Below are 25,327 nucleotides of genomic sequence, written 5' to 3' on the forward strand. Positions count from 1 at the left end.
ATAGAGTCCGGCGCTGTGGCATAGCTGGTAAAGTCACCGCTTGCAGTGCTGGCATCCCATATAGGTGCTGGTGCCGATCCTAGCTGCTCCACTTCTGATCCAGCTCTCTGCTATGGCCTGGGAGAACAATGGAAGATGGCCCATGTCTTTGGGTCCCTGCACCTGCGTGGGACCCAAAAGAAGCTCCTGGCTCCTGGCTTTGGATCAGACCAGCTGCAGCTGTTGCGGCCATTTGGGAAGTAAACCAGCTGATGGAAGACCTCTCTTTCTGTCTGCCTCTGCATCTCTGTAACTCTGCCTTTCAAATAAATACATAAATAAAAATCAAACTATAAAAGTCTTAGATCTATGATTGTGTGTTATCTCTTAACAACCAAAGCAGATTGATTTATATTAGACCAAAGTTGATTTACTCTTACTTGGCTCTTTTAGTGACCTATCTTATATTATACGTTCTTATAAAATGCTTTTTATAGTGGTTCTCAAAGTGCAGCTTAATGTTAGTTTCTTTTTGTTGATAAATAAAGACTTTCTGACAGAAAGTCATCTAATTTGGATGACTGTATGGATAATAAGGACTAGCTCCGCCAGTTAGATTACGTGGCAGATGCTGTCTCTCCCTACACCGCCCAACACTGTAGCCACGAGCCACATGGGGCTTCTCAGCCAGCACTTCAAGTGTAGCTAATGTAACTGAGGAATTGAAAACTAAATAGTGAAAATGTATTAAACTGATTAGATGTTTAAGTGAGACATTTTTATATACTAATCTGGATGAAGTGCATTATAAATTTCTTTTTTTTTTTTTTTTTTTTTTACAGGCAGAGTGGACAGTGAGAGAGAGAGAGACAGAGAGAAAGGTCTTCCTTTTGCCGTTGGTTCACCCTCCAATGGCCGCCGCGGCCGGCGCACCGCGCTGATCCGATGGCAGGAGCCAGGAGCCAGGTGCTTTTCCTGGTCTCCCATGGGGTGCAGGGCCCAAGCACCTGGGCCATCCTCCACTGCACTCCCTGGCCACAGCAGAGGGCTGGCCTGGAAGAGGGGCAACCGGGACAGAATCTGGCGCCCCGACCGGGACTAGAACCTGGTGTGCCGGCGCCGCTAGGCGGAGGATTAGCCTAGTGAGCCGCGGCGCCGGCCATGCATTATAAATTTCAACTCTTTGAGTTCTTTATTGTGGCTGTTAGAAAAATTAAAATAACATATATGAGTTGTCTTTGGGACATCATTGTTGTAAGGACTAATGGAGCTAAAACTGGAACTTGGAAGTCTTAAGAAAAATATATTCAAAGTACTTGATAAAATAATTTAAATCATCAAAAAGTCGTATTGATTGTAACGACACTTAGTATTCCCCAAACTTTCTTAAGCAAGTTGTCTCTAACACAAGAAAATTGGATACAATTATCTGCTGGCAAATCATGTTAAACATCTCACCAAATGAGAATATGCATTATCTTAATGACTGAGTAACAAAGCCTTTTGAAAGTCAGGTAGTTTCCAGTTCTTTGTCTTCCAAAAACTAAGGGAGATACTAATCAAATCTAGAGGTAGTAGGTTATTAAAAATAATTTTTGAAAATGGAAAATTATGTGATTTTTGGAATATATCTAGAAAGAAGTTCAAAGAATTGGGTGACAAAACTTTAATAAACTTCCTTCCACTTATGTCAACTTCTATATGTGGACAAGGTTTTTCATAGCTGGCACTGAATCTGTCTCATTCTAGTAATAACTAATATTGAATAATTTTCAGTCACAGATATATAAGGTAACTGAAAATTATCAGTTATATTAAAGTTATTTTTGGTAAATTGTATAATAATAATAATGGCAACAATAATAATAGCTCAACTCAGAAGAAATTTTTTTTTTAAAAATTATTTATTTGAAAGGCAGATGGGGCTGTCGCTGTGGTATAGTGGGTTAAGCCACGACCTGTAGTGCCAGTACCCCATCTGGATGCCGGTTTGAGTCTTGGCTGCTCCACTTCCTATCCAGCTCCCTACTGATGTGCCTGGGAAAGCAGCAGAAGATGGCCCAAGTGTTCAGGCCCCTGCACTCATGTGGGAGACCTGAAAGAACCTCCTGATTCCTGGCTTCAGCCTGGCCCAGCCCTGGCCATTGAGCTCATTTGGGGGGTGCAACAGCAAATGAAAGGCCTCTCTCTCTCTCTCTCTCTCTGTCCCTGACACTCTGCCTTTCAAATTAATAAAATAAATCTTTGAAAGACAGAGTTACAGAGAGAGAGGAAGATATATATATATACATACATATATATATATATAGAGAGAGAGAGAGAGAGGAGAAGAGAAGAGAAGAGAAGAGAAGAGAAGAGAAGAGAAGAGAAGAGAAGAGAAGAGAAGAGAAGAGAAGAGAAGAGAAGATTTTCCTTCTTCTGCTTCATTCCCCAAAAGGCCCCAATAGCTGGGGCTGGGCCAAACTGAAGCCAGGAGCCTGTACCTCCATCTGGGTTTCCCATGTGGGCTTAGGGGCTAAATACATGGGCCATCTTCTTCTTTGCCAGGTACATTACCTGGAAGCTGGACTGGAAGTGGAGCCGCAAGGATGCAGACCTGTGCCCATATGGGATGCTGGCATCAGAGGCAGTGGCTTAAACCACCGGGCCACAAGGTCAGCCCCAGAAGAAATGTTTTTAACACTCAGGAAAAATGTTGTCTACATTTAAATTTAAAAACATACGTTTACAGTAGAGAAGTATGATACAAGTATTTGATCAATAAAAGACATGTCAAGCTACTTGGTCAAGATGGAGAAAGCCCACTACAGCCTGCCTTTCTCAACAACTACCTGAGAATATGGGAGTAAACAAATTCAATTTTTCCTATGCCTTCATTCCACAGCAATCAACACAGAAAACCTGTGTAAATGAATTAGGGGAGCAAGCAACCAAGCGAATCTGCAGCATATCACCTGAATGTCCTGCAATTTTGTTCAGTGCTGACATTACCTACTTGGAAATAGCACGAGATGCCACGAGTTGGGGTTTTAGTCCCCAAGACTGTTCCCCTTCAGATACCAGTGGCAAAGCCTAGTTGTTTTTCTGTGCTCTGACCTACCAGAAATAAATCAGAGTTCTCACAACCCTCCTTATGTTCATTAATTGGCTAATGTGGTTCACAGCACTCAGGGGAGTAATATATTTGCTGGCTTATTGTAAAAGATCTTATAAAGAATATCGATGAACACCAGATGAAGAGATTGGTAGGGCCAGGTATGGAAGGGTTCCAAGCACAAGAGATTCTTTCCCTGTGGAGTTGGGTACATTCTAATTTGCCTTCTAGATGGTTCCAGGTAATTAGCTTTTTGCAAGCTCTTCCAGCCCTGTCCTTTGGATTTTTTATGGCAGCTTCATTACATAAGCTTGGTTCATTCAATCATTTGCCACTGATGAGAAACTTAACTCGGCTCCTCTGCCCTCTCCCAGAACTTGGGGGATGGGACTGAAAGTCCTGGCTCTGTAATCCTGCTTTTGTCTTTCTTGGAACCAGCCACTATCCTGAAGCTACCTAGAGACTGCCAGCCATCAGTCAATTTAGTGGTATACAAAAGACACCAGTTTACAGAGTCCAAGGATTCAAGCTCTGTGCCAGCAAACAGGGTCGAAGAGCAAATATATATACTTTTTTTCCACAATACCACAGATTACAACTAAAAACTCTGGAGAAAATATAGAAGGCAACTACCTGTGGACACTGAAAAATTTGTGGTTGCAGAAAGATTTAAGATGGGGAAGATGAAAGGAAGAGAGGTACACACACACATAGGTGAGCTTCTCATTTTGTTTCCCCTTTATCTCTTACCCAAGGGCAACCATAGAGCACACACTGCACAGTTGGCACAGGCCTAAACAACTTCTGGAGAAATCCTGTATTTCTGCTCAGCGGACCTGTAAAAAGGGCTCTTGAATGCAGGAGAATATGGGGGAACCCACAGTTGTTTTGTTGTAGTTTTCTGTTCTCCATTTTTCTCTTCCTGCCTTGTCCCATGGGCAGTCTCAGTCATAGAGCTTCACTGTGGTGGCCGTAGCATGAGCATCTAAAAATCCCAACAAGACTGTCTTCCAGGAACTAAGATGAAGGGACCCCAAGATCTGAAGAGTATGGGGGGCATCCCCATGATTAGTTTTCCCTCTTTTCTTTCATTGCCTTAACAAGCGTTGGCCCCCATGATGCAACTTGGCAGCTAAAACTTCAAGTGAGTCTCATTTTGTCAGTCAGAGAATTGAGAAAAAGGGATCCTGGTAGCTGGAGAGGTTAAGGATTCGGGTAAGGAGAGAGCTGGAGGAAGGGATCACCCAATAGTGATCAGTAAAAGTGATCAACCTCTGCCCAGACAGGAATGAATGAGACATCATGCACCAAAAGTTAAAAATGGAACATTGCAGAAAAATCTGTTTCCACAAATTTAACAACTTAGACTACATGGACCAGTTTCCTGAGGGATACAAATTATGAAAACTCACACACAAGAACAAACAGATAAACTACATATTTCCGTATGTATTAAAGAACTTGAAGCTGTAGTTTAAAATTCTCCAACGTGGCCGGCGCCACGGCTCACTAGGCTATTCCTCCGCCTTGTGGCACCAGTACACCGGGTTCTAGTCCCGGTCGGGGCGCCAGATTCTGTCCCGGTTGCTCCTCTTCCAGGCCAGCTCTCTGCTGTGACCAGGGAGTGCAGTGGAGGATGGCCCAAGTGCTTGGGCCCTGCACCCCATGGGAGACCAGGAGAAGTACCTGGCTCCTGCCATCAGATCAGTGCGGTGCGCCGGCAGCAGTGCGCTGGCTGCGGCAGCCGTTGGAGGGTGAACCAACGGCAAAGGAAGACTTTTCTCTCTGTCTCTCTCTCTCACTGTCCACTCTGCCTGTCAAAATTTTTTTTTCCAACAAAGGAAATTTTATAGGAATAAATAACACCAGAAAATAGGAGAAAACACTTTCCAATCAGTTTTAGGAAGCCTTCCTTGCTCTGACATGAAAACTAGAGAAACACATTACAAGAAATTAAAACTACAGATCAGGGACTGGTGTTGTGGTGTTGTCTCCCACATCATGGCAAGAATATGATTACTTGAGCCATAACCACTGACCCCCAGGGTCTGCAGTGGCAGAAGGCTGGAGTCAGGAAGCGAAGCTGGGACCTAAGACCAGGTGCCTCCATATGGATATGTAGGTATCTACAAATGCCAGGCTACACACCTACTCTTTGATAGACGAATTTTGAGGAGTCTGTTCAAAGGGGTTGGTATTGCTTAGCAGATAAAGCCGTCACCTGTGACGCCAGCATCCCATATGGGTGAGTTCATCCCAAATGCTGTGCTTCTGATCTAGCTCCCTGCTAATGAGCCTGGGAAAGCAGTAGAAGACAGCCCAAGTCCTTGGGCCCCTGTAAACACGTGGGAGACCCATATGAAACTTCTGGCTTCTGGCTTTGACCTGGCCGAACCCCAGCTGTTGCGGCCATCTTGGAGAGTGAACTAGTGGATGGAAATCTCTCTCTCTCTCTGTCTCTCCCTTCCCTCCCCCCAATAACTGTACCTTTCAAATACAACACTTTAAAAAAAAAGTCTGTTTGTGACACCATTGAAGGTGTGGCTCCATTGGTGAAAGGTTAATAGGAAATGCAATCTAATTATTAGCTATTAACTCATAAATAAATTTATTAAATGAAAATTAATTTATCAAGTACATAAATATTTACCTATTAAATAAATATTCATTTAATGAATTTATTTATTTATTTGAGAGGCAGGGAGACAGACATACAGAGCTCCCATCTGATCATTAATTCCCCAAATGTCATCAATAGCTCAGGGCTGGGTCAGGGTGAAGCTGGGAGCCTGGAACCCAAGCCAAGTCTCCCACATGACTGGTAAGGACCTGTGAACTTGAGCCATCACCTGCTGCCTCTCAGAGTGCACATTAGCAGGCAGCTGGACTTGGGAATGGAGCTTGGAGTTACAGAACCTGGACTCAAACCCAAGCACTCTAATATGGGATACATGCATCCTAATCTAGCATCTTAACTACTAGGCCCGACACCTACCCCTTAGAAACATTTTATAAAGTTATAACAGGTGGATCCAAGTGACAACCTGAGCACATATGGAGTAGATTTTTATTCTGGCCATTGTCTTTGGTTTATCCATAACTCCATTTTGTTGCCCTGAGTGATACAATTCTTCCTGTGAGTGGTCATATGACTCCTAGAAAGTTGGGTTGTAAGGAGAGATGCTTGTGGGTGCCACTTCCCGGACCAGCCCGTAAAATCCTTCAGCAAATGTTATTTAATTTCCCCTGTTCAGTGCAGAGCTACATGATGGAAGGAACAGGAGTGTCTTGATCACTTTTTGGAAAAATACTGCCCCAGAGAGCCATCTGACCAAGAACAAGCATGTTAAAATATTTTGTGATTGAGAAAAACTTTTGTCATTTTAGCACTTTGAAGTTTCAGATTATTTATTGCTGGCATCAGTTTCCCTAGCCCAACAATGCCACTAGTTTTTGCTATGTTATTTTGATACTCTAGATCTCCTCAGTGATGTCTTGGAGGTATGTGATAGAGACTAGGGAAGGTTGCTTCAACTAAATCAACCCTGCCTGTAAATGATGCAATGTCTGAAAGCATGTGTTTATAATGCACATGGTGGAGACTTCAAAAGGTACAAAAGGCAGTACAATAAAAATAAATATCCTTCACACCTTTTGTTATCATCTCCCATTTCCCTTCCCACAGAGAAATTTTTGTAATCGATTTCCTGCATTTAAGAGATAACCTATGCACATACAAACATATGTACTGGCAATGTTTGTCTAATTCATCATTAATGGAGAATTTTTGACTAGTATAAATAATGATGTGGTGAATATCCTTGTATACATGTCACTTGACACACAAGTAAGTGAAAATGGGGGCCGGCACCACGGCTCACTAGGCTAATCCTCCGCCTTGCGGCGCCAGTACACCGGGTTCTAGTCCCGGTCGGGGCGCCAGATTCTGTCCTGGTTGCCCCTCTTCCAGGCCAGCTCTCTGCTGTGGCCAGGGAGTGCAGTGGAGGATGGCCCCAAGTACTTGGGCCCTGCACCCCATGGGAGACCAGGAGAAGCACCTGGCTCCTGCCATCGGATCAGCGCGGTGCGCCGGCTGCAGCGCGCCGGCCGCGGCAGCCATTGAAGGGTGAACCAACGGCAAAGGAAGACCTTTCTCTCTGTCTCTCTCTCTCACTGTCCACTCTGCCTGTCAAAAAAGAAAAAAAATGTATAAAATGGATTCCTAGGATTGGAAATGCCAGATTGAAAGATGTATACATTTTACATTCTGATAAAATAGAACCAAAGTAGACTTCCAGGGGGTTCTGCCAATTTATACCTATACTAATAACTGTACTAAAGTTTCAGACTCTTCAAATCCTTCCCATTGCAATATATAAAGGGTCTTCAAAAAGTTCACGGAAATACATTGTATGAAAAAACAGATTACTTATTTATTTTGAAAGGCAGACAGAAAGAAAGGGAGACAGAGAAAGACAGAGCTAACATCTGCTGGTTCACTCTCCAAATGACCACAACAGTGTTTCTTGTTACCTTGATGTATCAGAAATGGTACTTCATTGTAGAATAGTGCATATTTTCATTACTGTGAGTAAGGTTTTCCATCTTCACATGTTTAAGTCACATGACCATTCCTTTCCCTGTTAACTGAACTCTTAATTTTCAACTAGATATCATTCTTTTTCTTATTGATTGATAGGAAATATTTAACTATAAAGAAAATGTAACTATATTATAGAAAAGAGTTAAGATAATTCATCAGCTGGAGTATGATGCTAACATGAAAACCACTGCCTAAACTACTTTGTAACTTACCCTTGCTGTTAAAACTTTGCCCTCCAGCCCATTCCCTTGGGAATCTGTGTCAGGATCCCAACAAGTGCCACTTGCCTTATGTGTTTGACACTCTGCGTCAGAGTTTCTCAACCATGGCACTGTTGACTCTCTGGCTGGATACTTCTTTGTTATGGAGGATTGTCTTCCCTGCAGTGTAGACTGTTGAGCAGCACACCTGGCCTCTTTGTGCTGGATGCCAGTACTACATCCTTCCTCCACTTGTGACAACTAAAAATGTTTATGGATTGTCATAAGTTCTTTGGAGAACAACTTACCTAGGTCTACAAACTTGCATTGCTGGCATAAGGCAGGATGCATTAGCAATCTGTTTGCTGTGTTGTGTACTCTGGGAGTCCCACATGGCTATCCAAATGGTAAACTGCAAGACACTAAGTTCTGCGATAAGTACAACACTTGTCTAGTGACCTAGTCAAAAAGACAAAAGAACATACAACCACAGAAGAATAACCTCTCTTAAATCTGTGAGTATACCTAGGAAATTTAAAACAAAAAGATGTAAGACAGGAAGGTTAGCCAACTCAGGCTTCATGGGGTAGGAGGGACTTGATGAGGTCATCAGAGCCCAGGAACTAGTCCTTAGCTTGTTGTTTCACAAAATAGCTGCTCTTTTCCTTTAAAATTACAAAAAAAAGTTACATTATTTTAAATGTATCTTTTTTTTTTTTTTTTTTTTTTTGACAGGCAGAGTGGACAGTGAGAGAGAGAGACAGAGAGAGAAAGGTCTTCCTTTGCCGTTGGTTCACCCTCCAATGGCCGGCGCGGCCGGCGCGCTGCAGCGGGTGCACCGCGCTGATCCGATGGCAGGAGCCAGGTACTTCTCCTGGTCTCCCATGGGGTGCAGGGCCCAAGCACTTGGGCCATCCTCCACTGCACTCCCTGGCCACAGCAGAGAGCTGGCCTGGAAGAGGGGCAACCAGGACAGAATCCGGCGCCCCGACCAGGACTAGAACCCGGTGTGCCAGCACCGCAAGGCGGAGGATTAGCCTAGTGAGCCGCAGCGCTGGCTAAATGTATCTTTTAAAAAGTCATTGTTTCCATAAGCTATTTATTTACTTAATTTGAAAGAGTGACAGATGGATACACAAGTGTGAACATGTGTGTGCGCACACACACACACAGATCTTCTGTCTTCTAGTTCACTCCCCAGATGCCTGCATCAGCCCAGGCTGAACCAGGCTCAAGCCAGGAACCCAGAACACCATTGAATTTCCCTGTTGATGACAGAAACCTAAGTACTTGAGTCATCAACTGTTGCCTCCCAGGATGCACATTAGCATGAAGCTGGAACTGGAAGCAGAGCTGGGATTCAAACACAGGAACCCCGATACAGCATGCGGATGTGCCCAAGAGGCGGCTGAACAGCTGTTAAGTTACATTGTGCCACAATGCCTGCCCATTAGAAGGTGAAATTTTAGCAAGAAACATTTATTGATGCATTTTCTAGCCTGTTAACCATACCCATCTCCTTCATCAAAGCTGTTATATTTGTATATAGAGATTTTAATAATAAAAAGTGTATTTATTAACTAATTTAAAAGGATCAAAAATATATATGTGTATGTATATATATATATAAATTACTTTGCAGCTTGTTTTTGTCACTCACAGTTTATCACAAATATTTCCCAACAGCATTTGTTGGTCTTTTTATATGTGTATAAAAATTTGGCCAACAGGTTTCCTATTGAATACATCTGGATTTTTCTTGACTTTTTCCCAGAAACATCAATGCCACAATGAACATTCACATATTTATATTCTTATATATTCATCTATTTCTTTAAAAAAAAACTGAGATTTTGGATCGACTATGTCGACTATGTAGGTATACTGTTAAATATTTTCAGACCATGATTATTTTCCAACAGTTTGACAGCAATGTATGTGCATATCAGTTTTCCCAAATCCTGGTTAGCAATAGATGCTGACAATAAAATTTATTTTCTTTTTACCTATTTGAGGAGTGAAAATGGTACCACCTTGGTTTACTTGCATATACCTGACTACTAACAGGTATGAGTATATTTACAATTTTTTATGTACTCAAATGTATTCAGTTTTTGAAAAATGATTCCTGGGCATTAAACTACTGCTTGGAGTGGCCACATCCTATATGTGTGTGTGTGTGTGTGTGTATCCCAAATATCTGGGACTTAGTCCTTCCTCTGCTTCTAATCCAACATCCTGAAAATGCACTGGGGAGGCAGCAGATGATGGCTTCAGTAGTTGAGTTTCTGCCATCCATGTGCGAGATCCAGATGGAGTTCCTGGCTCCTGGTTCCTGCCTGGCCCAGCCCTAGTTGTTGCAGGTAATTGGGGAGTGACCAAGTAGATGGAAGATCTCTATGTCTCTGTCTCTGTCTCTGTCTCTTTCTTTCTCTGTGTGTGTGTGTGTGTGTGTGTGTCAGTCTTCCTCTCTCTTGTTACTATGACTTTAAAATAAATGAAAATGAATAAATATTACAAAATTGTTCTTGTGCTAGGTTCTTTCTTGATCAAGTTATATATCTTATAATATTTTTATTTTTTAATTTAGATCTTCAGTACATCAGTAATTTACTTTTTTTTAATTGATTTGACAGGTAGATTTACAGACAGTGAGAGAAAGAGAGACAGAGAGAAAGGTCTTCCAGCCGATGGTTCACTCCTCAAATGGCCGCAAAGGCCGGAGCTATGCCGACCCAAAACCAGGAGCCTCTTCCTGGTCTCCCATGCAGGTGCAGGGGCCCAAGCTCTTGGGCCATCCTCCACTACTTTCCCGAGCCACAGCAGAGAGCTGGAGTGGAAGAGGAGCAACCAGGACTAGAACCGGCGCCCACATGGGATGCTGGTGCTGCAGGTGGAGGATTAACCTAGTGCACCATGGGGCCAGCCCCAGTAATTTACTTTTATATGTCTAAGCATACTTCAAAAAGTTTGTGGAGGGGTGGGAATGTGGTCTTGTGGTCAAGATGCAGGTTGGAACACCCACATTACCATATCAGAGTACTTGGGTTCAAGTTCAGGCTCTGATTCTAATTCTAGTTTTCTACTAATGTGCACCCTGAGAGACAGCAGGTAATGGCTCAAGTATTTGAGTCCCTGTCACCCATGATGGATACCTGAATTAAGTTGCCAGCCTGAGCTTCACCCCCTTGGCCATTGTGGGCATCTGTGGAGTGAACTGATTGATGGGAACTTTCTTTCTTTGTCTCTCTGTCTCTGAAATATTAATTTTAAAGTTTGTGGAAAATGGAATTGAAAGATTATTTTGGTGCAGAAGAAGAAATCCATGTGTAGTATTTTTTATAATATGCATTTCCCATAAACTTTTTATAGACTCCTCAAAATGTGAGGAAGGGGTATGTGTTAATACTATTTAATAATATATAAAAAGTTGATACCAGTTCCCCTAATAACCATAGTAATATTAAACTGATATCAATGCTATAATGAAGCTTACTAGTGTAAGAGAATAGAACCCCCAAGTTAGCTAGAGCATTAATAGTGACTCTGAACATTTTCTTTTTAGTGAAAAACTCTATATAAAAAGCTCAATTACAGTTGAAGGCTGCTTAGGGGCATGGGGATAGAAAATAGGCTAAATATTCTCAGTGACTAGCATCCAAAGTCTGACAGTGCAATGCTCCAATGTCCACCCTGTCAAACAAGGCACCACACATCTCTGTCCCAAGTTTCATTTTCTCACATGAACTAGGCTGGTACAAGCTACTAAGGTCCTTGCCTTATATCTTCTTCCTTCCTTCCTTCCTTCCTTCCTTCCTTCCTTCCTTCCTTCCTTCCTTTCTTTCTTTCTTTCTTTCTTTCTTTTTTTTATCTATGATGACCATCACCCTTCATTCAATAATTCTTTTCCTATATGGAAATCTCCATTTAAATTATTCATTCATTCTGTCATCCATCCATTCATTCAAGAGATATATGTGCCAGCCACTGTACAGCTGGAGATAGGGGAATCTGATGAAATTTCTGCTGTAGATTCAGTCAATGAAACATAACAATTAACTTAGTAAGTAAAACAGGGTAAAGTACTTTATTATCCTGAATAAGGAATAGGAGCATTCATTCTAGGAATGGAGGCACAGGAAAAAAGATAACAAATCTGTGGCAGGCATGTATGTATTTAATTTAAGATGTCCTTTTAGAATCAAGGAGCTTTAGACACAAACTCCAACATTAGGAATTCCTGAGCAAGCCATTCATAGAAAGGTCCTCTTCAGATCAGTTGCAGCTTAGATGGAAGGGACCTTACCAGGTGCTACTAAGCATGACCACCTCAGTAAAATTAGGATCAAGCTTCTACCTCTTACGCCTTCACAGGTGAACGCAAAAGACATGCCTCATTATTCCTGTAAGCCTACCAGAGACCTTGAGTATTTCTTCAAAAGCAAAAGATAAGTAAAGCCTTTTGCCTTCATTACATCAACACTGTTGCACCTTAAGGCAGACATGCTATACTTGCCTCTTTTGATTCTCTCTGGGAACTGTTATTGATAATAAAACTCCTAATGGGTTCTTCTATTATAATTCTCTATGCTCGAGCTAAATGGGTTTATAATCTATCACCACCCACTATCTGGGAGTCTGTAAGATATGTTCTTTTCATCTTGAGGGGCACTCCACTTACAAATGGTCTTGTTCCAGTTTTGCTTATGCTAATTAACAAATTTATATGTTTCAGAACTCAACAACTTCTAGGAATAACTGACCATGCAGGGGACACAGACATTGGTGGTAACTGAGACTGCTCTAGCTCACAAAACACATTTGTTAGATAAGATAGGCTGAGGGGCTGGTGCCATGGCGCAGTAGGTTAATCCTCCGCCCGTGGCACTGGCATCCCATATGGGTAACAGTTCGAGTCCTGGCTGCTCCTCTCCCAATCCAGCTCTCTGCTGTGGCCTGGGAAAGCAGCAGAGGATGGCCCAAGTCCTTGGGCCTCTGTACCCACGTGGGAGACCAGAAAGAAGCTCTTGGCTTCGTGTCGGCACAGCTCCGGCCGTAGCAGCCATTTGGGGAGTGAACCAATGGAAGGAAGACCTTTCTCTCTCTCTCTCCCTCTCACTGTCTGTAACTACCTCTCAAATAAATAAATCTTAAAAAAAAAAAAAAAAAAAAAAAAAAGGCAGAGACTTCCAGACCCAAGACAGGCAGGGCCTGCACTACGCTCCTCATAAGCAGGAAGCAGCTATAAAAGATCTGATGATTCTACATCCATCAACATCCCTTAGTCTAAGGGAATAGAGTCTCTGAGGAGGTAATGTTGTAGGAAGGCATACAGACTAAAATTGATCAGGTTTGTGAGCTGGAAGACCATGCCTTCACCATGCCCACTGTGTGACCTCATGCCCCTACCTGACCATACCTGTGTGCCCACCTGCCAATCAGGCTAATTAACCACTCCCCTTTGGAAGTGGATTAAAGGCCTGAACCATGGTGGGCCCAGCCCTTTTTCCCTTTTGCCCTGGATCCCTTTGCTGCCCTGTGCCTCTAGGGCTAATGTGGCCTTTAGGCCACCTGCCCCATGCTTTCTGGCCTGCAGGCTCCCCCAGGTGGCTGGCTCCCACTACTCGGTATGAATCCAGATTTCTCTTTCTTAGGTAGGGCCCTCACTCTCCTATGCATTTCTCCCACTGAATAAAAAGCTTAAAAATAAAAAAAAAAAGTCCTTTCAGAGTTATTTTGTACATCTACAAGCAACTAGGTACATAGGGTCTCCCTTCCACACATCCTGTTTTATTTTGTCCCATGTAGCACTATATCATACATCTCGACCCACATCTTGCACTGCGCAGGTTGGAGATCATTTTGAGAACTTGGTGTTTCATTTAAAAAAATGACCCTGCAATGTGAAGAGTTCAGTGTAGCATACACTAATGCTAGAAAGAATTCCAGGGAAGTGGAGCCCTAAGGAACAGAAAATGACTTGAGATTCAGGTAAGTAGTTCACAACCACTGGTGGATCAGACGTCGAGCTGGGAGTTTGTTTCTGTTCTTTTAATGTAATTTCTGTTCTCATTTATCCCACCTGCATGCATACCATGTTTCTGCTATTTCAGCATACTAATAACCATATTGCAAACATAACATTGATAGAATTCTTAAACAACACAAGTATACAATAAATATAAATGAACAAATAAATGAAAAATGTACAAGACGTTAAGATTATAGATTTTTTTCTCAAAAAAGTGGGAGTTTTCTGTTTTGATGGGATATTGGCTTCCAATATTTCATTTGTTATATTTTACCACTGTGGTTGAGAACGAACTTGTGACATATTTCATAGGATGAGATAAACAAAGTGTGGTGGAGGGACCAGGGCCAACTGTATCAGCCCGGAGGAGGGAGGTGCCTGTTTAGTCAAAAATTGATGCAAAGGCTGTAGGAGAGAGGACAGAAACAGGTTTTGATCATTGCTTGGTTAGAGGAAATCAATTTGGGGGAATAGACACCGATTTTTTTTAAATTTTTTTTTTTTATTTTTGGCCAGGCAGAGTTAGAGAGAGAGAGAGAGAAAGAGAGAGAGAAAGGTCTTCCTTCCGTTGGTTCACCTCCCAAATGGCCGCTCCGCACCCATCCGAAGCCAGGAGCCAGGTGCTTCCTCCTGGTCTCCCATTCGGGTTCAGGGTCCAAGCACCTGGACCATCCTCCACTGCACTCCCAGGCCACAGCAGAGAGCTGGACAGGAAGAGGGGCAACCGGGACAGAATCCGGGGCCCCAACCGGGACTAGAACCTGGGGTGCCGGCGCTGCAGGCGGAGGATTAGCCACGTGAGCCGCGGTGCCAGCGGACAACGATGGTTTTAAGGCTTCTTACTTGAGGGATGTTCACTTTCAAAAATGGAAGGAAGTGACTGGCTGTCAAAGGGAGATTCTGTTTAATTTGAAGTGCAAACATTTTTGAAACTAGTAAATGATATCTCAAAAATGAGTTTCCAGCCTTCTTGGTTCTTTTTGAAGCTAAAGCAACAGAGCTTGAGTTGCTTGCCTAAGGTCATGCAGGTATCGGTGCAATATATCCAGGACCCATAGTCAGTTTAAGGAATGGTGTGCTATGAACGCTGAGAAGTTCTTTAAGTGACTAGAAATGCTGCAGGCAGATGCCACGCAAAGCATAGGTCCTTAGTTATGGCTGTAAAGTAACAATTTTCCAGGGCAAGTGGAAAGTGGTGGAGTTTCCAGTGGGGAAGCAACTCTGGTTTTTGAACTACTATGTACCTTTTAAATATAGCTAGCTTATTTAATTTTCATAACCCTGCAAAATAGGTATTATGAGAAAAAATTGGATTTAGAAAAGGCTAACTTGCTCGGTATACAAGAATCCCAAATTTAAAGCAAACCCAGAGATGGGGAGTGGCCGAGCCTTGTTCTCGACTGCCCGACTTGACCCAATGCAATCACTACACCTGAGAACACCGGGGCCCACAGGTAGGAACGCACACACATTTGAGTACAAGTTACGGACCGAAAGCTGATAGGCTGACTCCCAAGTTCCCAGGTCAAAGGACCTAGGACGGGGACACACGCCTGTGAGGATCTGACAATCTCGCCCCACAAGTGAGGGCGACAGGGCACAAGAGCCAATCACTGAAGGGGAGGGCCAAGCAAAGGAGCTGAAGAAGGGCTGTCAGAATGGCGCGGGGGCGGCAGAGCGCCTTGTTCTTTCCTCCCCACTGACAAAAGCCCAACGGCTACCCAGCGTTATTTCAAGGAGCGAAGCTTCAGTCCTCATCGCCTCTCAGGAGCCCAACTTTAACCCTTAGCTAAAAATGCAGACAGGGCTAGGCAGGGAAGGTGTGCGCTGGAGGCAGAAGTGGAAACTCCGTGAACCAAAACGTGTGCCTTCCGGACGGTCCTGAGTTCAGGACGCTTCCAAACAGAAGTTCAAAAGCGGCCGCCGAGCGAGCGTGCAAGACACGCCCGCCACTGAGGGGAGGGGCCTCAGGCCGCCCGAGCCGCGTTTCCTCCCCGCCCGAGCAGAGAGGGAGACGCCCGGGCCTCCGCCCGCCACGTGACCGGCCGTGTTGTGGTTCGGCCCGCGTGGGTGGCGGGAGCGGCGGGAGGGCGGGGGCGGGGGCGGAGGCAGGTCACGTGACGGGGTTTAAATCTCCCGCAGCCGGAGCCGCGGGGGCGCCAGTGCCGCGCGTCGAGCGGGAGCAGAGGAGGCGAGGAAGGAGGGCCAGAGAGGCAGTTGGAAGATGGCGGACGAGGCGGCGCTCGCCCTTCAGCCTGGCGGCTCCCCGTCGGCTGCGGCGGCCGAGAGGGAGGCCGCTTCGCCGCCTGCTGGAGAGCCGCTCCGCAAGAGGCCGCGGAGAGACGGCCCTGGCCTCGGGTGGAGCCCGGGCGAGTCCGGCGGGCCGGCCCCCGAGCGTGAGGTGCCGGCGGCGGCGGCGGCGGCGGCCGGGAGCTGCCCGGCTGTGGCGGCGGCGCTGTGGCGGGAGGCGGAGGCGGCGACGGCGACGGGCGGGGAGCGAGAGGCCCAGGCTATGGTAGCGGCCGGAGGAGACAATGGGCCTGGCCTGCAGGGCCTACCCCGGGAGCCGCCGCCGGCCGACGATTTCTGCGAAGACGAAGACGACGACGACGAGGGCGAAGAGGAGGAAGAGGCGGCGGCGGGGATTGGGTACAGAGGTGCGCAGGGCGCGGGCGGCCGGGACTGCGCATCCCCCTCCTCCTCCTCTCGGGGCCCCTCCTAGTGTCCGGTTGGGGGGGGGGTCTCTAGGGCGGGCCGGGGGTTCCGGGCTGGCTCGCGGGATCCTCTCCCCATGGCGGCCCTCCGTTCAGCCGCGCTGCTCCCGGGCTGCCGGCCGTGCGGTGGGGAGCTGCGCGCGGACTTGCTCCTTGTCTTCCCTCGGTCCGCGGCCCCTCTCGGCGGCCTTGCGGCGTTCGACGCAGCCGCCGGGTGTGGACGCTGTCTCCCTTGGCTTTACAAATAAGTTTTCTCTCTTCTAGTATTGCTTTCGTTGAACTTACTTTGCTCTCCTCCTCCTTCACCAGCACACTTAAAGTCTGCAACTTTCGGCCGTCCCGTTGGTCGACCTTTCGCAGTTGCCCGTGCAAACTGACACCTGTGCCATTTATTTATTTATTTGACGATCTGTACTTTTAAACTTGTAGTTATAAATTTGGAAAGAGCAAAGCGGCTTTCTGAGGTCTTAACCTGAAAACTTTAAAAGCATAGTTTCTAAAGCAGTCTTTTGTGATGCGTTTAGTGGGGATCGCATAATGAAGTACTTTCAGAGTGCTTTATATTAATATTGTGGTTGAGTCGTGTTCTGAAGTGGTTTTAAGCTAAATGGGATTCTTCTGTATATATGTGATCCTGAAGCAGGTTGACATGTTTTTGACATACTGAAGTACATGTCTTGTCCTTGAGGGTTTCATAGTTTGACTTGAGAAGTTTCTGTGTCTGTCAGTACTGTGTCGGAACTAGCCAGTGGAGCATTTAGTAGCCACATGGAAAAAAAAAAATGTGTAGTGTATACATCAGGGACTGCACAGGTGAAGCAGCTCCTGATTTCAAGAAACAAAATTCCTTCCTCCTTCAGGTAAATTTGGCAAATATTAAATTTCTTTGTGATTCAGTCTGCTGAACTAAGGAACCATCATAGTATTTAGAAGCACAATAAATGGGAGAAACAGATAATGCAGAAATAGCTAAGTATGTTTAGTAGTATATAAAAGCCCAGAGTGCAGGCAGCCTTGGTTTTCACAACGTTGGTGGGTAAATTTTGACAACTTGCATGTACTCCTTTGCTTGTATGATTGCTAAGCTCAGTCTATAGAGACTACCTCTTATTCTGTTTTGACTTTTTAAAAAGTAGACTCAGATTTTTGATAGACTGAAGCTTTGAATTCTGCAAAGGATCTCTTGAGGATCAGAGAACTGCTCTTGTGAATGTTGACCACCTTTACACATGCGGGATGTATGTTAAATGCTTTAGTCATTAAAAATGGTTGCTTTGTGACCACTGATGAGTCTTCTTGCATTTCAGATGCAGGCTGTCAGCAGCCTTAATGTTGATTTCTTTTGCAGATAATCTCTTGTTCGGTGATGAAATTATCACTAATGGCTTTCACTCATGTGAAAGCGATGACGACGACAGAGCCTCACATGCAAGCTCTAGTGACTGGACTCCAAGGCCACGGATAGGTATGGTTCAGAGCTGTGCCCCTCCCCCCATTTTCCCTCTGTCCCTTTAATAGATTGAAGTTTTTAGGTACATGGAGAGATTTAATAACAACTTATATTTCTAAGAAAAATCTAGTGCTCTTAAGTACAAAAATTGTACGTATTTATGGGGTACCATTTGATGTTTTGACACATTATAGATTGTGTAACATCTAAATTAGAGTAAACATCCCTGTCTCATACATCATCTTGTTATTGTGAAATCATTCAAAATCTTTTTTGCTATTTTTTTTAAAGAAAAATAAAGGGGTAAGCATAGAGGTTAATATGCTAGTTGGGTCTCCTGGATCCTATATCTGAGTGCCTACTTTGAAGTCCTGCTTTGCTACTGATTCCAGCTTCTTGGTAATGGACAGTGTTGGAGTTGGTGGATAGTGGTTCCAGTGGCTGGGTTCCTACTACCCCTGTAAAAGACTTGGATTGAGTTCTTGACTCCTGGCTTCTGCGTGGCCCAGCCCAGCTATTGTGGCTGTTTGGGGACTGAAACGGCAGAGGGGAGCTGTCACTCACATCCGCTTTCTTGCTCTCTTGTGCTCTCACTCCACCTTTTTAAATAAAGAACATAATTTTTTAAAAATTAAATAAAACACACAATGCATTTTCTTTTTTTTTTTTTTTTTAAGACTTATTTACTTACTTGAAAGTCGGAGTTACACAGAGACGGAGAGAGGTCTTCCATCCGCTGGTTTACTCCCCAGATAGCTGCAACAACTGGAGCTGTGCCGATCCGGAGCCAGGAGCTTCTTCTGGGTCTCCCACATGGGTGCAGGGGCCCAAGGACTTGGGCCATCTTCTGCTGCTATCCCAGGCCACAGCAGAGAGCTGGATCAGAAGTGGAGCAGCCGGGACTTGAACCGGTGCCCATATGGGATGCCAGCACAGCAGGCAACGGCTTTACCCGCTATGCCACAGCGCCACCGCCCCCCAATGCATTTTCAGTATTTATTGTCACTGTGCTATGCAATAAACACCAGAACTTCTTACTCCTAACTATAGCTTAGTACCTGCTAATCAACCTTTCCCCATTCCTTCCGCACAATTCTTTATTAAACAGCTCCGGCCCATGAAAGCTGGCTTCTCTGGTTTCTCAGCCAGCCAGATTCTTTTTTCTTGCAGTTCTTTTCACTTGTACTATTCTTGTGGAATGTTCTTGTTCTGGGGAAATTGTCTTCCTCTCTCATTTCATATCTCTTTGTATATATGAATTTTTTTTTCTTAACACTTTCAACTTTTTTTTAAGGTTTATTTTATGTATGTGAAAGAGTGAGAGAGAGGTCTTCCATCTGCTGGTTCACTCTCCAAATGGCTGGAGCCAGGCTGATCTGAATCTGGGAGTCAGGAGCTTCTTTGGATTTCCTGTGTGGGTGCAGGGGCCCACACCCTTGGGCTTTCTTCCACTCCCTTCCCAGGCTTATTAGCAGGGAGCTGGATCAGAAGTGAAGCTGTTGGTACTTGAACTAGGCACCCATATGTGTATGCTGGCGCTGCAGGCTGGGGCTTTAACCCACTACATCACAGTGATGGCACCAACACTTCTAACTTCTTAAAACTCTGTTGTATGTCTTTAATTGTGCTGTTTTGTATGTTGGAGTAGCTCCATAAGGGTAGGGATTTTTAACTGACTTCTATATTACTTGTTAGTGCTAGGTAAGTAGTTGGTATAGTTTTATGCTAAATATTTTATTTAATATATGAATGAGATAGCAAAATATTTTGAAGTAGCGAATATTTTCAGATTTTTATATCAAAGGTATTGTATAGTCATCTTGAAAGTGATCTTTTTCTTTTGCTGTCTTTTTTTAAATGGTTTGACTTTTTTAAAGATTTATTTATTTGTTTATTTGAAAGGCAGAGGGACAAAGAAAGAAGGGAGACAGACCTTCCACCTACTGGTTCATTCCTCATATGACTGAGACAGCCAGGGCTGAGCCAGGTCAGAGAGAGGAGGCAGGAACTCAATCTCCAACATGGGTGGCAGGGGCCCAATGCTGCCTTCCCAGGCTCTTCTTGGAGCCACTGGTACCCTGATGTTGGGATGGTGGCTTAACCTGCTGCTCCGAAACACCAGCCTCTGGCCTTGACTCTTTTCAAACATGATGATTGGTTAGTTCCTCTTTAGTGTCTGTAATATTTTTTGCTTTTCAATCTAGGAAACTGAGTAACTTTGGGGTAAAGGAACATGATTAATGTTCAAAACATCAGCATTATATGTACCTTGTTAAGGTCAAATTCAGGGGCCATTGCTGTGGTGTAGTGGGTAAAACTGCCGCCTGAGGTGCTGGCATCCCATATGGGTACCGGTTCTAGTCCCAGCTGTTCCACTTCTGATGCTGCTCGGCTATGGCCTGGGAAAGCAGTAGCAAATGGCCCAAGTACTTTGGCCTCTGCGCCCATGTGGGAGACCCAGAAGCAGCTCTTGGCTTCAGAGCAGCCTAGCTCCAGCTGTTGCGGCCATTTAGGGAGTGAACCAGTGATGGAAGACAAATCTCTCTCTCTGCCTCTCTGTAACTCCGCCTTTTGAATACATTAATCTTCAAAAAAGAAAAAAGTCATCAAAATCAGAGATTGCCATTGTGGCTCAGTGGGTTAAGCTGCCACTTGCATTGTCATCTGGCATCCCAGCCAGCCAGCATTCCATATCTGAATGCCAGTTTGAGACCCAGCCACTCCACTTCAGTCCAGCTTCTTATTAATGTTCCTGGGAAGGCAGCAGATGTCCCAAGTACTTGGGCCTCTGCCACTCATGTGGGAGACCTGAATGGAGTTCTTAGCTCCTGCCTTTGGCCTGGCCCAGCCCTGGCTGTGGTGGGCCTTTAGAGGAATAAACTAGCAAATGCAAGATCTCTCTCTTTGTCACTTTCTGCTTTTCAAATAAATAAATCTTTAAAAGAGATCAAATTAAAGGATGGGTATCCTGGCACAGTGGTTTAGCTGATGCTTTGGGATGCTTGCTTGCATTCCTTTATTGGAGTTCCTAGGTTCAAGTGCTTCTTCCACTTCCTATACAGCTTCCTGTCAGTGTGCGCTATGGGAGGCAGCAGGTGATTTTCAAGTACTTGGGTTCTTGCCACCCACATAGGAGACCAGGATGGAGTTCCTGACTCCTAGCTTTGGCCTAGCCCAACTCTTGTTGCAGGCATTTGGGAAGTAAATTAGCAGATGGGAGAGGTGTGTGTGTGTGTGTGTGTGTGTCTGTGTCTGTGTCTGTTGCTCTGTTTTTCAAATAAATAAAACTTGAAAAATAGATCAGATTGAAGATTATTACTGGATAAATTTAAAAAATGCTAGTTACGTTTACTTTTTTCTCTTATTTCCTTAGTGGTAAATAATATAAACTTCCAGGGCTGTTACCATCTTTTCTTTATTGATTTATGGAACTCTTGTGTAAACAACTTTTGTTTTAAATTATCGTATATGTTTCTGGATTTTAAACATGAGAGTTTGGGTGGTTTAACTCAAACTGTATACTTACAGCTCTAGGGAGAGCGTTCCCAGGTCTTGATTAGATCTCTCTAATTTACTTAGTCTTAGTGTTAACTCTGAAGTTGTCCTGAGAATGAAATAACTTTAAATTGCATTTGTTTATTTTGCAAAAAAACTTTATAGAGTACCAGCTCATGAAATTTTGATTGACTTGGAAGTGAATTTGATCTAAGTCTTTCTTTTCCCCTACATATAGGTCCGTATACTTTTGTTCAGCAGCATCTCATGATTGGCACAGATCCTCGAACAATTCTTAAAGATTTACTACCAGAAACAATTCCTCCGCCTGAACTGGATGATATGACACTGTGGCAGATTGTTGTTAATATCCTTTCAGAACCACCAAAAAGGAAAAAAAGAAAAGATATTAATACAATTGAAGATGCCGTGAAATTACTGCAAGAGTGCAAAAAAGTAATAGTTCTAACTGGAGCTGGGGTATGTAAGGTGTATAAAACACCAGTGGAAGGGGAAGGTGGTATATGTTTTTCTTAGGCCTTTTCCAATTAAGACACATTTTTCTGGTTTAGAAAAATTTATCATGACATAATGGATGTTTGGAAACTGCCAAAAACATTAGTGCTAACTTGGCTTAATTTTTAAAAAAATTTCTCCAACAGCCTTAAATATTTGCTTCTATTATCACGGTTAGGTAAGTAGAGTTAAGACAAGATTTTAACCAGTAAACATATCACTAAAGGAGATGCTGCAAATTATTATTGTGCTTGCTAAGGTATGTCAGGGTCTGATGAAGAAACTGGGTATTTGTTTAGTCTTCTTGAAACTAGAAATCTAATTGATATTCACAAGTGAAGAAGTTAGTGTTAGGAGAACAGGTTCTTACTTCCTGTGCATTTTAAATTGAGATGCAATGATTGATCACTTGACTTTTTTTTTTAAGAGTTATTTATTTGAAAGAGTTACACAGAAAAAGAGAGTTTGCGATTGTCCACTGGTTCACTCACAGGTGGCTGCGATGGCTGGGGCTGGGTCTGGGTCATGCCACAGCCAGAAGCCAGGAGCTTCCTCTGGGTCTCCCATGTGCATGGCAGGGGCGCAAGGCTGCTTTCCCAGGCCGTTAGCAGGGAGCTGGATCTGAAGTGCGGCAGCCAGGACATGAACTGGCACCCATATAGGGTACCATATAGGTGTCAGGTGGCAGCTTTACTCACTATGCCACAATGTTGGCTCCTGGCATTTTTCATTTGACCCACCTGTTGGTATTGTGTGTGGAAAACAGGGTATACTAGTATTATATGCTAGAATCTAGGACACCTGATAGAGGAAAATTCAGTCATTTTTTTCCTTCCCTCTTTAGTTGGGGTGTTAGTTCATTTTAAATGATCATTAACAATAGTAAATGTTTTGCTTACAGATGTTTTAATTTGAGGTCAGAGTGGAGTTAACTGATAAATTGTGAAATGAGAACTTCTGAAATCTACTTGAAATGTCAGGGCTTATTTGTAGAAAAAGTTCAGTATCTAAATCTGTTTTTAAAAATTAAGCATTAAAATTAGCTAACATGGTTTTTTATTTATTTTTAAAATGTGTATTGAGATAGCTCCTGTCCACTGGTTCATTTGCAGATGCCCCAGCAGGAACTCGGTCTGGGTCTCTGAAGTGTTGGTAGGAACCCCATTAGGAATCATCAGTGTCCTCAGCATCGGCATCAGTAGGAAACTGGGATCAGGAGTGGAACCTGCACTTGAATTCAGGCACTGCAGTATGGGATAGGGGATCCCAACCCACTGTTTTAACCAGTGGGCCCAATCCCCACCCCTATAACATAGTTTTTATCTTATTTTCAAGATTTGTTTACTATTTGAAAGGCAGAGCAACAGAGAGAGAGAGAAAAATCTTCTATCTGATGGTTCAGTCTCCCAATGGCCCAGTATAGCCAGGGCTGGACCAGTCCAAAGCCAGGAACTCTATCCCTGTCTCCCACATGGGTGACAGAGTCCCAAGTAATTGGGCTATCTTTCACTGCTTCCCCAGACAAGTTAGCAAGGAAGCTGGATTACAAACTGAGCAGCTAAGATGAACCAGCACGCCAATGTGGGGATTTGCAGGCCATGGCTAAACCCATAACTGTGGGCCCTATAACATAGATTTTAAAGAAAACAGAATTTTAGCTGGTGCCTTGGCTCACTAGGCTAATCCTCCGCCTTGCGGCGCCGGCACACCGGGTTCTAGCTCCGGTCGGGGCGCCAGATTCTGTCCCGGTTGCCCCTCTTCCAGGCCAGCTCTCTGCTGTGGCCAGGGAGTGCAGTGGAGGATGGCCCAAGTGCTTGGGCCCTGCACCCCATGGGAGACCAGGAGAAGCACCTGGCTCCTGCCATCGGATCAGCGCAGTGCGCCGGCCACAACGCACCAGCCACGGTGGCCATTGGAGGGTGAACCAACAGCAAAGGAGGACCTTTCTCTGTCTGTCTCTCTCACTATCCACTCTGCCTGTAAAAAAAAAAAAAAAAAAAACAACAGATTTTGGTATTCTTGAAGACAGAACATTGACTGTAGGACAACTAACTTTTTTTTTTTTGACAGGCAGAGTTAGAGAAAGGTCTTCCTTCCATTGGTTCACCCCCTAAAATGGCCGCCACGGCCGGCGTGCTGCACCGATCCAAAGCCAGAAGCCAGGTGCCTCCTCCTGGTCTCCCATGTGGGTGCAGGGCCCAAGCACTTGGGCCATCCTCCACTGCCCTCCTGGGCCACAGCAGAGAGCTGGCCTGGAAGAGGAGCAACCAGAATCCGGTGCCCCAACCGGGACTAGAACCCGGGGTGCTGGCGCCACAGGTGGAGGATTAGCCAAGTGAGCTGCGGCGCTGGCCAAGTTAAATTACTTTTCAAAAATGATTTATTCTCCTCGGATTCCAGTTTCTTTAATTTTTTAGTAGAGTGCTTAATGGTTAATTAGCTCAACTTAAAATTCCTTATTTCCTTTAAAAATAGAATATATGGTGGTTTTAATTATATTCATTTATTTAGGTATTTTATCAATTTGAAATTAGGGTAGTATTTCTGCTTCTGTTCCCCAAAAGGAATTTCAAACTAGAGTTTTTCAATTCTTCCCTGATTGTATGGTGAGAGAACTAGTAATCATAAAGGTAGAAGATTTAATTACACAGATTATGCCATCCATGTTTCAGGTGTCTGTTTCATGTGGAATACCTGACTTCAGGTCAAGAGATGGTATTTATGCTCGCCTTGCAGTAGACTTCCCAGATCTTCCAGATCCTCAAGCAATGTTTGATATTGAATATTTCAGAAAAGATCCTCGGCCATTCTTCAAGTTTGCAAAGGTACTATGAGCTCTTCTAGTTGTTCTTTGGCCTCCTCTCATGAGACAGTATTTTGCTCCTAAGTTGTCTTAAACTTAACCATTTCTTGTCTAGAAGACTGGGTGCTACCGTGGTGGAGTAAGATCTCTTATTATGTAATGTCAGAATTTTTGTTACAGGGTTGGACTTATTTTCAAAGAGACAGTTCGTATTTTTTTAAGTTTGTACTTCAGTTATGGTCTTTTTTTGCCTGCCTTTTTGTTAAAGGTTTGTAGGCCATATAAAGGTAATAACTGTTTTCATTTTTAGTATTTTGTAAGTTCATAAAGTTACCATTTTTGGTATGTTTTGTGATAGGTTAAAACTTGACAACCCGTGAGGATTTTCCTGAAAAATTCTTTGTCATCAGGAGTGGGGAAGATTCTTAGGATGCATTTTTGT

The 25,327-nt window shown here is 44.0% G+C and overlaps 1 protein-coding gene and 1 non-coding gene across 6 annotated transcripts in view; one reads left to right on the forward strand and one right to left on the reverse strand.

The window, feature by feature from the left end:
* The first annotated feature begins 16,055 nt into the window (after nt 1-16,055).
* Nucleotides 16,056-25,327, forward strand: part of SIRT1 (sirtuin 1) — a 30,839-nt gene continuing 21,567 nt past the window's right edge. For 3 of the 5 annotated variants that reach the window (XM_008270059.4, XM_008270060.4, XM_002718460.5), the window contains exons 1-4: nt 16,056-16,564; nt 17,970-18,086; nt 21,805-22,046; nt 24,755-24,907. In XM_008270059.4, the coding sequence (XP_008268281.3) occupies nt 16,132-16,564; nt 17,970-18,086; nt 21,805-22,046; nt 24,755-24,907 (945 nt within the window). In that variant the 5' untranslated portion in view covers nt 16,056-16,131. Of the gene's footprint in view, nt 16,565-17,969; nt 18,087-21,804; nt 22,047-24,754; nt 24,908-25,327 lie in introns of those variants that run through there. The other 2 variants (XM_017348751.3, XM_070057745.1) reach the window with 2 other exon arrangements.
* Nucleotides 17,480-17,547, reverse strand: LOC127484288 (small nucleolar RNA SNORD77). The gene has a single exon (XR_007911169.1). It is a non-coding gene; the product is annotated as a small nucleolar RNA SNORD77 (small nucleolar RNA).

Source organism: Oryctolagus cuniculus, chromosome 15 (assembly GCF_964237555.1).
Source record: "Oryctolagus cuniculus chromosome 15, mOryCun1.1, whole genome shotgun sequence".
Classification (NCBI taxonomy): Eukaryota; Metazoa; Chordata; class Mammalia; order Lagomorpha; family Leporidae; genus Oryctolagus; species Oryctolagus cuniculus.